General features: G+C 38.4%; 1 protein-coding gene across 1 annotated transcript in view; it reads left to right on the top strand.

Moving 5' to 3' along the window:
* Positions 1-12918, top strand: part of LOC126419503 (sodium channel protein Nach-like) — a 156630-nt gene that overhangs the window by 80656 nt on the left and 63056 nt on the right. The window contains exons 8-9 of the mRNA XM_050086693.1: positions 10423-10606; positions 10685-10738. Of these exons, the coding sequence (XP_049942650.1) occupies positions 10423-10606; positions 10685-10738 (238 nt within the window). The remainder of the gene's footprint in view (positions 1-10422; positions 10607-10684; positions 10739-12918) is intronic.

Below are 12918 nucleotides of genomic sequence, written 5' to 3'. Positions count from 1 at the left end.
CTTATGAAGAGAATCTACAACTCATGTCAGTTTTGATGACAAAATTATTGATATAATTGTGAAAACATTATTTTCTTGATGGTAGCTTGTAAGTGGAAGATGTTCACCTGTCATATATTGAACATAAAAATTGTACCATACACAAAATACTAGCTTCACTTTGAAATGAATTACCAATTAATTTAGTTACCAAGTTATCTTGTAAGCTTTGGCTCCACATGACCCACAAGCATCCCACTGTCAGAACAAAATACTATATTTATTATGAACTTATACATATGGTAAAATTTTGCCCTATACTTCATACTAATTGATAATAATTTAACTAAGTTATTTGAATTCTAATGTATGACATTCAAAACTGTAAAGCTTTATTCATGCATTGATCATTTGATACCGTATAAACCTTACATAGCTGTCATCTGACTGACCTGTTGGTGACTGACCTGCGAGACTATACAGAGTGTTACAAAAAGGTATGACCAAACTTTCAGGAAACATTCCTCACACACAAAGAAAGAAAATATGTTACATGGACATGTGTCCAGAAACGCTTACTTTCCACGTTAGAGCTCATTTTATTACTTCTCTTCAAATCACATTAATCATGGAATGGAAACACACAGCAACAGAACGTACCAGCGTGACTTCAAACACTTTGTTACAGGAAATGTTCAAAATGTCCTCCGTTAGCAAGGATACATGCATCCACCCTCTGTCGCATGGAATCTCTGATGCGCTGATGCATCCCTGGTGAATGGCATATTGTATCACAGCCATCCACAATATGAACACGAAGAGTCTCTACATTTGGTACCGGGGTTGTGTAGACAAGAGCGTTCAAATGCCCCCATAAAAGAAAGTCAAGAGGGTTGAGGTCAGGAGAGCGTGGAGGCCATGGAATTGGTCCGCCTGTACCAATCCATCGGTCACCGTATCTGTTGTTGAGAAGCGTACGAACACTTCGACTGAAATGTGCAGGAGCTCCATCATGCATGAACCACATGTTGTGTCACACTTGTAAAGGCACATGTTCTAGCAGCACAGGTAGAGTATCCCATATGAAATCATGATAACGTGCTCCATTGAGCATAGGTGGAAGAACATCGAGCCCAATCAAGACATCACCAACAATGCCTGCCTGAACGTTCATAGAAAATCTGTGTTGATGACGTGATTGCACAATTGCGTGCTGATTCTCGTCAACCCACACATGTTGATTGTGAAAATTTGCAATTTGATCACGTTGGAATGAAGCCTCATCCCTAAAGAGAACATTTGCACTGAAATGAGGATTGACACATTGTTAGATGAACCATTCGCAAAAGTGTACCTGTGGACGCCAATCAGCTGCTGATAGTGCTTGCACATGCTGTACATGGTATGGAAACAACTGGTTCTCCCATAGCACTCTCCATACAGTGACATGGTCAACGTTACCTTGTACAGCTGTAACTTCTCTGACGCTGACATTAGGGTTATCATCAACTGCACAAAGAATTGCCTCATCCATTGCAGGTGTCCTCTTTGCTCTAGGTCTTCCCCAGTTGCAAGTCATAGGCTGGAATGTTCCATTCTCCCTAAGACGCTGATCAATTGCTTTGATCGTGTTCCTGTTGGGACAACTTCGTTCTAGAAATCTGTCTCAATACAAACATACCGTGCCACGGCTATTGCCCCGTACTAATCCATACACCAAATGGGCATCTGCCAACTCTGCATTTGTAAACATTGCACTGACTGCAAAACCACGTTCGTGATGAACACTAACCTCTTGATGCTACGTACTGGTGTGCTTGATGCTAGTACTGTAGAGCAATGAGTCGCATGTCAACACAAGCACCGAAGTCAACATTACCATCCTTCAATTGGGCCAACTGGTGGTGAATCGAGGAAGTACAGTACATACTGATGAAACTAAAATGAGCTCTAACATGGAAATTAAGTGTTTCCGGACACATGTCCACATAACATCTTTTTTTTATTTGTGTGTGAGGAATGTTTCCTGAAAGTTTGGCCGTACCTTTTTGTAACACCCTGTATATCATTTTAGGGAAGATCAACCAATCTGCATATATTGGAGATGACATGATGCACTATGTGATGCTGTTTCAAACTTGAATTTTAACTCTATTTATGGACCCATACAGAAGAGAAAGGACACACAAAATGATATTTGTTAAAAAAGGGGAGCAGTCTTTAATAATTTATGTGATAATGTTTTATGTAAGGATATTCTGTACTCAGATGTCTGTGTAATATGATCAATTAACTGTCATTATCACCTCTTTGCTACACAGACAGATACAAACACAAAAATTATTGTTTAACATATACCTATTCTGCTGCATGTATACTATGAAAAAGTTTTGCTCTTAATTCTTATGCACAATAGTGTGGGCATGTGTGTGTGTATAAACTAGCAGAATAGGAGAGTAACTGAAAATATTTAAAAACCACTATAAACAAATGTTGAAACTAGTACTTAGAAGTTAGTATGTAGAAAAGTGATGTAATTTTTTTCCAGCTAATCATAAAGATTATTACTAGAATGGAATCTGTACCTAATATGTTATGAAACTATATAATTCAACATTATTGTAGAATGGTATTTTGTGCAATATGACCATAATAGTCAAAATTTTAACATTTTGGCACAAATAGTAGAGCCAAATTCTGTAAACTAATAGGAAAAATAATCTAATTTTAACAATAAACTTTAAAAACTCTGTTTAAAGCCATGTATCTTTTCACAATTCAATTGTTAAAACACATATAAGGGCTTGCGCTGTAGCAATAGCATGACTAGTATTTTCTGATTTTTAGGGTCAATGCTACATCATTTTTGTCGTGGAATGAACAAGCTTTTTTGTTTTTATTTTTTAAAAAAAAAAGCATTTAAGTGTTTTGACTGTGCAGTTTTGATGAGTAGCTTCTGACATACAAACAGCCCAAACTTTCTTAGAGATGGAGATTAATGCAGTGAAAGATATTCACCCCATTTCAACATAACTGAAAAATCAAGAAAATAAGTAAACAGTTTTGCAGCCACAAAAACTGGTTACATTTTAATGTATGTGTATACACATCTATGATCCTACATGATGCTGGCTGGACCAGCAGTGGCAGTGTTGCATTTTGGCAGATGGAACAGGTTGTTGTGGGGGTTGTGTCTGATGGGGTGGGTGGAGGGAGATAGACAGAGGAGCAAGGGAGAGAGATTGGGGGTGGGTGGCTAGTAACTCAGAGGAGGGCAGTCAGTTTGCTGTCTAGGATTGTGACTGGAATGGGTGGCAGGTACATGGACTAGGTATGTGCTGCACAGTTGGCTGAGCCTGTAGGGAGTGGCGCATGCTGAGAGTGACATGGGGGTGTGAATAGTGAGGGGGTGACAGGATGGAGCAAGGGTAACCTGTTGGGGGAGGGTGTGGGGACAGGCAAAGAATGTATTGCAAGCATAACTCCCATCTGCATAAATCAGAGAAGCTGATGGTGGAGGGAAGGATCCAGATGGTCCAGGTTACTAAGCAGCCATTGAAATTGAGCATGTTGTGCTCAACTGCATGTTGTGTCACCAGGTGGTCAACTTTGTTCTTGGAAACAGTTTGGCAATGGCCATTCATTATGGTGGACAGCTGGCTGGTAGCCATACCAATACAAATGTTTGTTCAGTGTTTTTAGCAGAGTTGATATATGATAGCATTGATTTCCAAGGCAGCCTAGCCTCTGATATGGTAGGATAAGCCTGTGACAGGACTGGAATAGGATGTGCTGGGTGGAAGGATTGGGCAGGTCTTGCACCTCTATCTACTGCAGGGATACAAAATTCAAAGCCCTGATGAAGGATATGGTTGAGCTGTTCTAGTCCAGGGTGGCATTGGAAGATGAGGAGGGTGCTCCTTTGAAGCTAATCCTTGGGAGTGATGGGAGGATTGTGAGTGTGTGAAGATAGGGAATGGGAAATCTGTTTGTGGATTAGATTTGGAGGGTAGTACATATCTGTGAAGGGCTTCAAGAGAATTTCAGTATACTGGCAAGGGAGTTCTGGTCACTGTATATGTGTCATCCATGGGTGGCTAGGATGTATGGGAGGGCTTTTCTTGGTGCAGAAGGCATGGCAGCTGTTGAAAAGTAGATATCATTGGTAGATAAATACTGGCACCAAAACCTCTGCACCAGCAAATAAATTAAAAGAAAAGGTAGAAGAATGTAAACATAATGCCGTGTATTCTTTTGTGTTTGCTGCTATCTCATTTAAATCCTGTCTGCCTAATAAACTATGAAACTAGAGTGAGACAACAGCAAACACGGAAGAATATATATATAATGTCATGTTTATATTCATATTATTCTTATGCTCAATAGTGATAGTCAGAAATGAAGCAAGGTAACTGACTAGATTTTTAAATCTAAGATGACTCTAATTTCTGTGCAGAATGTAATGTACTAAAGAGGCGTCTGCAAAGAGTTTCAAACGGAGAAAAATTTTTGCTAAACTCTTGTTCAGAACATCTTCTATCATACGCAGTATATTATTTGGTTCTTGTTGATCATTATGCTTATGAGACAATTCCTCTCCTTTTTTTTATTGTAAGCGGCAGTAGTGCACACAAAAGCAAGCCATGCTGCGAGCGGCTACAGGTCGTAAACACTCATTATCAGAATGCGACAAACAATGCATGACACAGTACAATAATGCAGTTTCAGCATAGAGTGATGTAAACACCTATAACAAAGAGAACAGCACTTATCAGATCAAAGCACAATAAGCAATCGATTCAAACCAGACGAAGCACGTGAAAAAGGAAGGGTACCTGTATAAATACGAATAGAGTGCCTGACACATAGCAGTGGCTGCTTGGTAAATCTTAACTGTTAAGCTTACGACTCGAATCAAACTACTGTAGCTGTATCTTCATCCTTTTGACCTAAATTGTGTCTCATGTTACAATGGACCAACTTTGTTTCGATTTGGAGTTGCGGTCTAAGACTTTTCTCTTGTCTTGAATTTCGAGTCTCAAATTCCAGGTGCAGCTTAGATTTGGGAAAATTGTTTTTCCTTGATTTCGAGTCTCATTTTTCACATGCAGCTTAGATTCGAGTGTGGCTTAGATTCGAGTAAATACGGTAGATGGAGGGGGTCTGACAGCCAATCAATTCCAGTCATTCCACCAGGAAGGAGGTAAACGGCTCATGTTGTCTGTAGTACAACCATGCCTAGATGGTCAAAATGGTGGTTCCATCATGTCCGCATTGTTACTTTGTACCAGGAAGGGCTCTCAACAAGAGCAGTGTCCAGTCATCTTGGAGTGAACCAAAGTTATGTTGTTTGGACATGGAGGAAATACAGAGAGACAGGAACTGTCAATAACATGTCTCACTCAGACCCCCCAAGGGCTACCACTGCAGTGGATGACTGCTACCTACAGATTATGGCTTGGAGGAACCCTGACAGCATGTTGAATAATGCTTTTCGTGCCGCCACAGGACGTCCTGTTATGACTCAAACTGTGCACAATAGGCTGCATGATGCACAACTTCACTCCCGACGTCCATGGTGTGGTACATATTTGCAATCATGACACCATGCAGTGCAGTACAGATGGGCTCATCAACATGCCAAATGCACCGCTCAGGATTGTCATCATGTTCTCTTCACCAATGAGTGTCACATATGCCTTCAAACAGACAATCAACGGTGACGTGTTTGGAGACAACCCGGTCAGGCTGAACACCTTATACACAATGTCCAGCAAGTGCAGCAAGGTGGGGGTTCCCTGCTGTCTTGGGATGGCATTATGTGGGGCCGACGTACGCTGCTGGTAGTCATGGGAGATGCCATAATGGCTGTATGATACGTATATGCCATCCTCCGACTGACAGTGCAACCATATCTGCAGCATATTGGCAAGGCATTCATCTTCATGGATCACAGTTCGCATCTACATCATGCACATCTTGTGAATGACTTCGATCAGGATAACAACATTGCTCGACTAGATTGGCCAGTAGGCTCTCCAGACATGAACCATATTGAACATGCCTGTGATTGATTAAAAAGGACTATTTATGGACGACGTGACCCACCAACCACTCTAAGGGATCTACGTCGAATCACCATTAAGGAGTGGGACAATCTGGACCAACAGTGCCTTAATGAACTTGTGGATAGTGTGCCATGACGAATACAGGCATGCATCAGTGCAAGAGGACATGCTACAAGGTATTAGAGGCACCAGTGTGTAAGCAATATGGACGACCACCTCTGAAGGTCTTGCTTTATTGTGGTACAACATGCAATGTGCAGTTTTCATGAGCAATAAAAATGGCGGAAATGATGTTTATACTGACCTCTATTCCAATTTGCTGTACAGGTTCCAGAACTCTCGAAACCGAGGTGATGCAAAATTTTTTTTTGATGTGTTTATATATACAGCTCATGTAATGTACTTCTGAATATTTATTAGAGTAATATGTAAAATTTTTGAATAAATTTATCAAGATAATTTCAAGAATGATGGTATCAATGCTTCAGGTTTATATATTCAATTTGTATTTATAGTCCATGTCTGTTTCAATGTTCATTAGAGTATCACGCAGAAATTTGAAGTAGATTGGTGAAGTATTTTTTGAGTTTTTTGATAACAATGGAAAATAATGACTTGTCATGATATAATACGATAGATATATTTATATATCATATACAGGGTGGTCCATTGATCATGACCGGGCCAAATATCTCACGAAATAAACATCAAACGAAAAAACTACAAAGAACAAAACTTGTCTAGCTTGAAGGGGGAAACCAGATGGCGCTATGGTTGGCCTGCTAAATGGCACTGCCATAGGTCAAATGGAAATGGACTGCATTTTTTTAAAAAATAGGAACCCCCATTTATTATTACATATTTGTGTAGCATGTAAAGAAATATGAATGTTTTAGTTGGACCACGTTTTTCGCTTTGTGACAGATGGCGCTGTAATAGTCGCAAATATATGGCTCACAATTTTAGGCAAACAGTTGGTAACAGGTAGGTTTTTTAAATTAAAATACAGAACGTAGGTACATTTGAACATTTTATTTCGGTTGTTCCAATGTGGTACATGTACCTTTGTGAACTTATCATTTCTGAGAACGCATGCTGTTACAGTGTGATTGCCTGTAAATACCACATTAATGCAATAAATGCTCAAAATGATGTCTGTCAACCTCAATGCATTTGGCAATGTGTGTAACGACATTCCTCTCAACAGTGAGTAGTTCGCCTTCCGTAATGTTTCCACATGCATTGACAATGCGCTGACGCACGTTGTCAGGAAATTTTTGGAGGGTTCGTGCCGACAGGTGCGAACCGACAATTGTATTGATAATGCTGTTAGGCTACATCGATGGATCACGATAGCAGATATCCTTCAACTATCCCCACAGAAAGAAATCCGGGGATGTCAGATCCAGTGAACATGCAGGCCATGGTATGGTGTTTCAACGACCAGTCCACCTGTCATGAAATATGCTATTCAATACCGCTTCACCGCATGCGAGCTATGTTCCAGACATCAATCATCTTGGAAGTACATCACCATTCTGTCGTGCAGTGAAACATCTTGTAGTAACATTGGTAGAACATTATGTAGGAAATCAGCATACATTGCACCATTAGATTGCCATCAATAAAATGGGGGCCAATTATCCTCCCTCCCATAATTCCACACCATACATTAACCCGCCAAGGTCGCTGATGTTGCACTTGTTGCAGCCATCATAGATTTTCTGTAGCCCAACAGTGCATATTATGCCAGTTTACGTTACCACTGTTGGTGAATGACACTTCATCACTAAATAGAATCTGTGCATAAAATCTGTCATCGTCCTGTAATTTCTCTTGTGCCCAGTGGCAAAATTCTGCATGATGTTCAAAGTCGTCGCCATGCAATTCCTGGTGCATAGAAATGTGTGGTATGGGTGCAACCGATGTTGATGTAGCATTCTCAACACCGATGTTTTTGAGATTCCCAATTCTCGCGCAATTTGTCTGCTACTGATGTGCGGATTAGCCTTGACAGCAACTAAAAGACCTACTTGGGCATCATCATTTGTTGCAGATTGTGGTTGACATTTCACATGTCGCTGAATGCTTCCTGTTTCCTTAAATAACATAACTATCTGGTGAACTGTCTGGACAGCTGGATGATGTTGTCCAGGATACCAAGCAGCATACATAGCACATGCCCGTTGGGCATTTTGATCACAATAGCCATACATCAACACGATATTGACCTGTTCCACAATTGGTAAATGGTCCATTTTAACACGGATAATGTATCATGAAGCAAATGCCGTCCGCACTGGTGCAATGTTACTTATACATTTGTGTCTATTACAGCACCGTCTATCACAAAGCAAAAAAGGTGGTCCAACTAAAACATTCATTTTATTTATGTACTACATGAATATGTAATAAAAAAATGGGGGTTCCTATTTTAAATAATGCAGTTGATATCCATTTGACCTATGGCAGCGCCATCTAGTGGGCCAACCATAGCGCCATCTGGTTTCCACCTTCACCCTAGACGAGTTTCGTTCTTTGTAGTTTTTTCATTTGATGCTTATTTCGTGAGATATTTGGCCCAGTCACTATCAATGGACCACCCTGTATATTAGTTATGTAAAAATTTGAAATAAATCAGTCAAAAAGTTTTGGAGATTTTTGGGAACAATGTTAAACACAATTTCCTTTTTTTTTATAGTAACTCTCTATTACACACTGCTTTGCTCACATATCGGTAGTTTTGTTATGATGTGTGATGGTGAGTAAATAAGCTAGTAATATTATGAGATGTCTGTGGATATAGTCATGGAGAGACTTTTGTATAAAAATGTAAGCTGTGGGAGCATGTAGGTACATGATGAATGTGTTTCTATTATTTTTCTGTATGTCATATCGGACACTACGCATTATATTTTCTAATTATGCTTAAAAACGCCTCAATTTCTTACATCCACGCAGAAGTAGAGTTTTTAGGCATTTCTCTGGTTCATCTAGTACTGTATGTGATATTTTGTCACCAGAGCAACTTTTCTCCCTTTCTCCCTCCTATTCAATAGCATATGGTGCCTACATTTTGCATCTGTCTCCCTAAGAGGACTGATGTATGATTAAGATAGTCAGTTAATACATCATAATCAAATGTAGCCTTAGCAAAAGACTCCAACATTCCTCATGTAAAGATATGACTCTCTGTTTGTCATATGGCCTTTAAATGACACCGTCACTGTGAGTCCTCAAGTGTCTTGGAAGCTATATGAGGCACATGAAGCTCAGCACCTAAAATGTGATGGGCATTTGGCTGTTCTAATGTCTCTGTAGCTCTTAAGGCCACCTGACATTCTGCATTCAAGTTCCAATGGATGTGAGATTGCTCTGAGATTTGTTGGATTTCAGTAACTTTCATATCTTGAGCTTTCTTAGAACTGTGTGCTAAATCAAGACTTACATTTGCGATGCTTATAGTTATAGTTTTAAATTTGGTTCTCGCTCTTACTGTCTGAGTTTATTGTTGTATCCCCACCAAAATTCTCCAGCTATGCTAGGTGGTGTAACAACTCAATATAATAAATCATGTGCACAATAACATTGGATTTGCACTTCCACAGAATAATCTATAGACACTAAGAGTTGTCAACCATTATACCACTGTCATCTGCATGCCACTCATGTATACTATATTTAAAAATTTTATTAACACTCAAAAAGCTACAGATTTCTAAGGTAGCCTACGGTCTTCCTCAGGGTTCAAGCTACCTCCATACCAAATACCATCAGAGTCAGTTCAGCAATATTGTAATGAAAATGTGACAGAGTGAGTTACTTCCACAATTAATAATACTTGTATTAGTATGGAAGTATGGACTAAACATATTGAGAATTAAATATGCATTTTATTGATTACAATGAATCATATCACATAGAATGTATAAACCAATAGAAGTATTTTTCCAAAGATGATCAAGTTGGAAAGTGAAAGAGTAAATAGTTTTTTCAAAGAGTAAGTATTATCTTCTTAAGTCAACAATTATGTCTTACTACACACTTTCTAAAGTAGCCTATGTTCTTCCTCAGTTTTTAAGTACTCTACATACCAAATTTTATCAAACTTGGTTCAACAGTTTAATCATAAAACATAACACATGGAGTTACTTTTGAATTTATAATATTAGTGTGGTTACAGATACAAACATCTGGTTTCTTTGCAAACTTTCCTATTTAATCATATGAGGAATGCAAATATACAGATTACTCACAGTAGCCACAGAATTTCTCCTATTATAGTTAAAAGTTTATATATATCACCAGACAATTTATATAAAGATTTATGATTTTGTTTGAAACTACTTTTATCATCACATGGGTTTCCTAACAGGTGAAGGAGGTAGTCAATGATCCAATGCTGTATGAGGTAGAACCCAGTGGAAGAGATTGTCTGTTTCGTAATGAAGTTCCCACAGGTGTGTACCCATATTATAGCTTCACAACATGTCTGGTTCAGTGCCACAAACAACACCATTTGAAGTTCTGCAATTGTACCCATCATATGATGCCAAATTGTAAGTATTTTTTTCCTTGATAAGGAGGGTCATATTTTAACGCAGACTGTAATTTAATTTGGATCTTGGATTTTTCAGCTGCTGATGAGGTCTGTGGCATTGAGGGACTAGCCTGCCTTAATGGTTATAATGGTATGTTACACATTTATTTTGAAATTTAATTTTGGGGAGAATGTGCATGTTTATAAGTTTAATGTGAGTAATCTTGACTTTTTCAGACTTTGTGTTAGATTTGTTGGACAGAAATGTTATTTCATATGACTAGTGATGATATGTTAAACAGCTAGTTTTAAAGTTTAAAATTATGCTTTAAATGTTCTACACATTAATTTTATGAATCAATATCAACCAAAAAGCACACAACAAAACTGGAACTGGATCCAGTCTTAAAACTTTGGTGAAAAATGAAGAGAATTGTTGATAAAGATTATACTAAAGTACCATCGCAGATGGTGCAAAGTGATGGGTAAAAACTGATAAGTAAATTGAAAGTTGATGTACTGGACACTCTGTAGTCACATTAAAAAGTTGAGCTTAAGAGTTTAGACTGAAGTTAAGGTGATTAAGAAGTGCAGACAATTCACAAACATTGTAGAGCATATATTACACTAAACTCATTTTGAAATACATAGATAGAAAATCTAAACTTATATATATAATAGAGGGAAACATTCCATGCGGGAAAAATATATTTAAAAACAAAGATGATGTGACTTACCATACGAAAGCGCTGGCAGGTCGATAGAAACACAAACAGTCACATACATACACACAAAATTCAAGCTTTCACAACAAACTGTTGCCTCATCAGGAAAGAGGGAAGGAGAGGGAAAGACGAAAGGAAGTGGGTTTTAAGGAAGAGGGTAAGGAGTCATTCCAATCCCGGGAGCGGAAAGACTGCAAAATGGAAACCCTGCATTACTAAAGGAATCAGAATTTCCTGTTGAACAAAAAGAAATTTATATGAATCCCTAAGGCTATCTAATGATCCCATCGAAAAGGAGGACTATAGATTGTATTTTAATATTTATAAAGGGTAATAAAAAAATCAAAAACTATGTGCATAACAATGTGAAATTGACAAGTCAAACAACAAATCAAAAACCATCTGGCAAGTTATAAGAACAGAGAATGATAAAAAAGTAGAGTACACGACTGACATAGAATTAATTCAGGATGGAAACATTGTAAAAAATACTGAGGAAGCTGCTAATATCTTCAATAAACATTTTTAACAGCTGCAGAAAAAATTGGCCCTTCTGCATAAAGCTAACAATGCCAGAGATTGCCAGATACAGATAACCCCCATAACAATTTGTGAGAGCACTTAGACAATCAGAGAGATGAAGCCAGAAAACACTTGTGGGGCTGATATATTTCAACTAAGATACTTAAACATTGTCATTGCTATATAAATGCAGTTTTGTGTCACATTTTTAATGAATTCCTAAAACAAGGTATTGTTCCATTTAGATTAAAATATGCCTGTGTGAAAACACTTTTCAAGAAAGGTGAAAAAACTGATGTAACATACTGCTGCCCAATATCCCTGCTATCAAGTTTTTCAAAGGTTCTTGAGAAAGTGGTATACAAGATCACTCTTAATCACCTGACAGGCCATAACATTCTCAGTCAATGTTATCAATGTCAGTTTGGTTTCCAGCAAGGCCTATCAATTGATAATGCTATTTTCTCTTTCACCATTCAAATTCTCGACTCTCTTAACAAAAAATTGGCACCAATTGGAATCCTATGTGACCTATCCAAAGCTTTCGACTGTGTCAACCATGAAATTCTGCTAAATTAAGCAGACTACTATGGGTCAAGTGGAATAATAGGGACATGGATTAAATCCTACCCTACAGATAGGAAACAAGGGTAATAATTACTGACCGTAATGGAATCCCAGCTTTATCCAAGTGGGGCACAGTCAACACTGGAGTGCCTTGAGGCTTGGTGTTGGAATCCTTACTGTTTCTTATATTTATAATGACCTCCCATACTGCACACATCAGTGAGCAAGTTCACCCTATTCACTGATGATACTTCTGTTCTAGTTGATAAAGCAACAGGGAACAACTGGGAAACGTCTGTGAACAAAGCATTTAATGATATTCTGAAATGTTTTAACTGTAATGGACTCTCTCTGAATATAAAAAAAACCTCATTATGTACAGTTTCATATGGCACATAAAGAACTGGGGGACATAACTATATCATGTAATGGACCACAAATAGAGCAAGTCGACTCAGCTAAATTCCTGGGAGTGAACATAGATTGCAAACTAAATTGGTCCAACTGTAGCCTAGAT

This window comes from Schistocerca serialis, chromosome 9, assembly GCF_023864345.2.
Source record: "Schistocerca serialis cubense isolate TAMUIC-IGC-003099 chromosome 9, iqSchSeri2.2, whole genome shotgun sequence".
In the NCBI taxonomy this organism is placed as follows: domain Eukaryota; kingdom Metazoa; phylum Arthropoda; class Insecta; order Orthoptera; family Acrididae; genus Schistocerca; species Schistocerca serialis.
The sequence above is the reverse complement of the archived record's forward strand: the minus strand, read 5'-3'. Positions and strand labels throughout refer to the sequence as shown.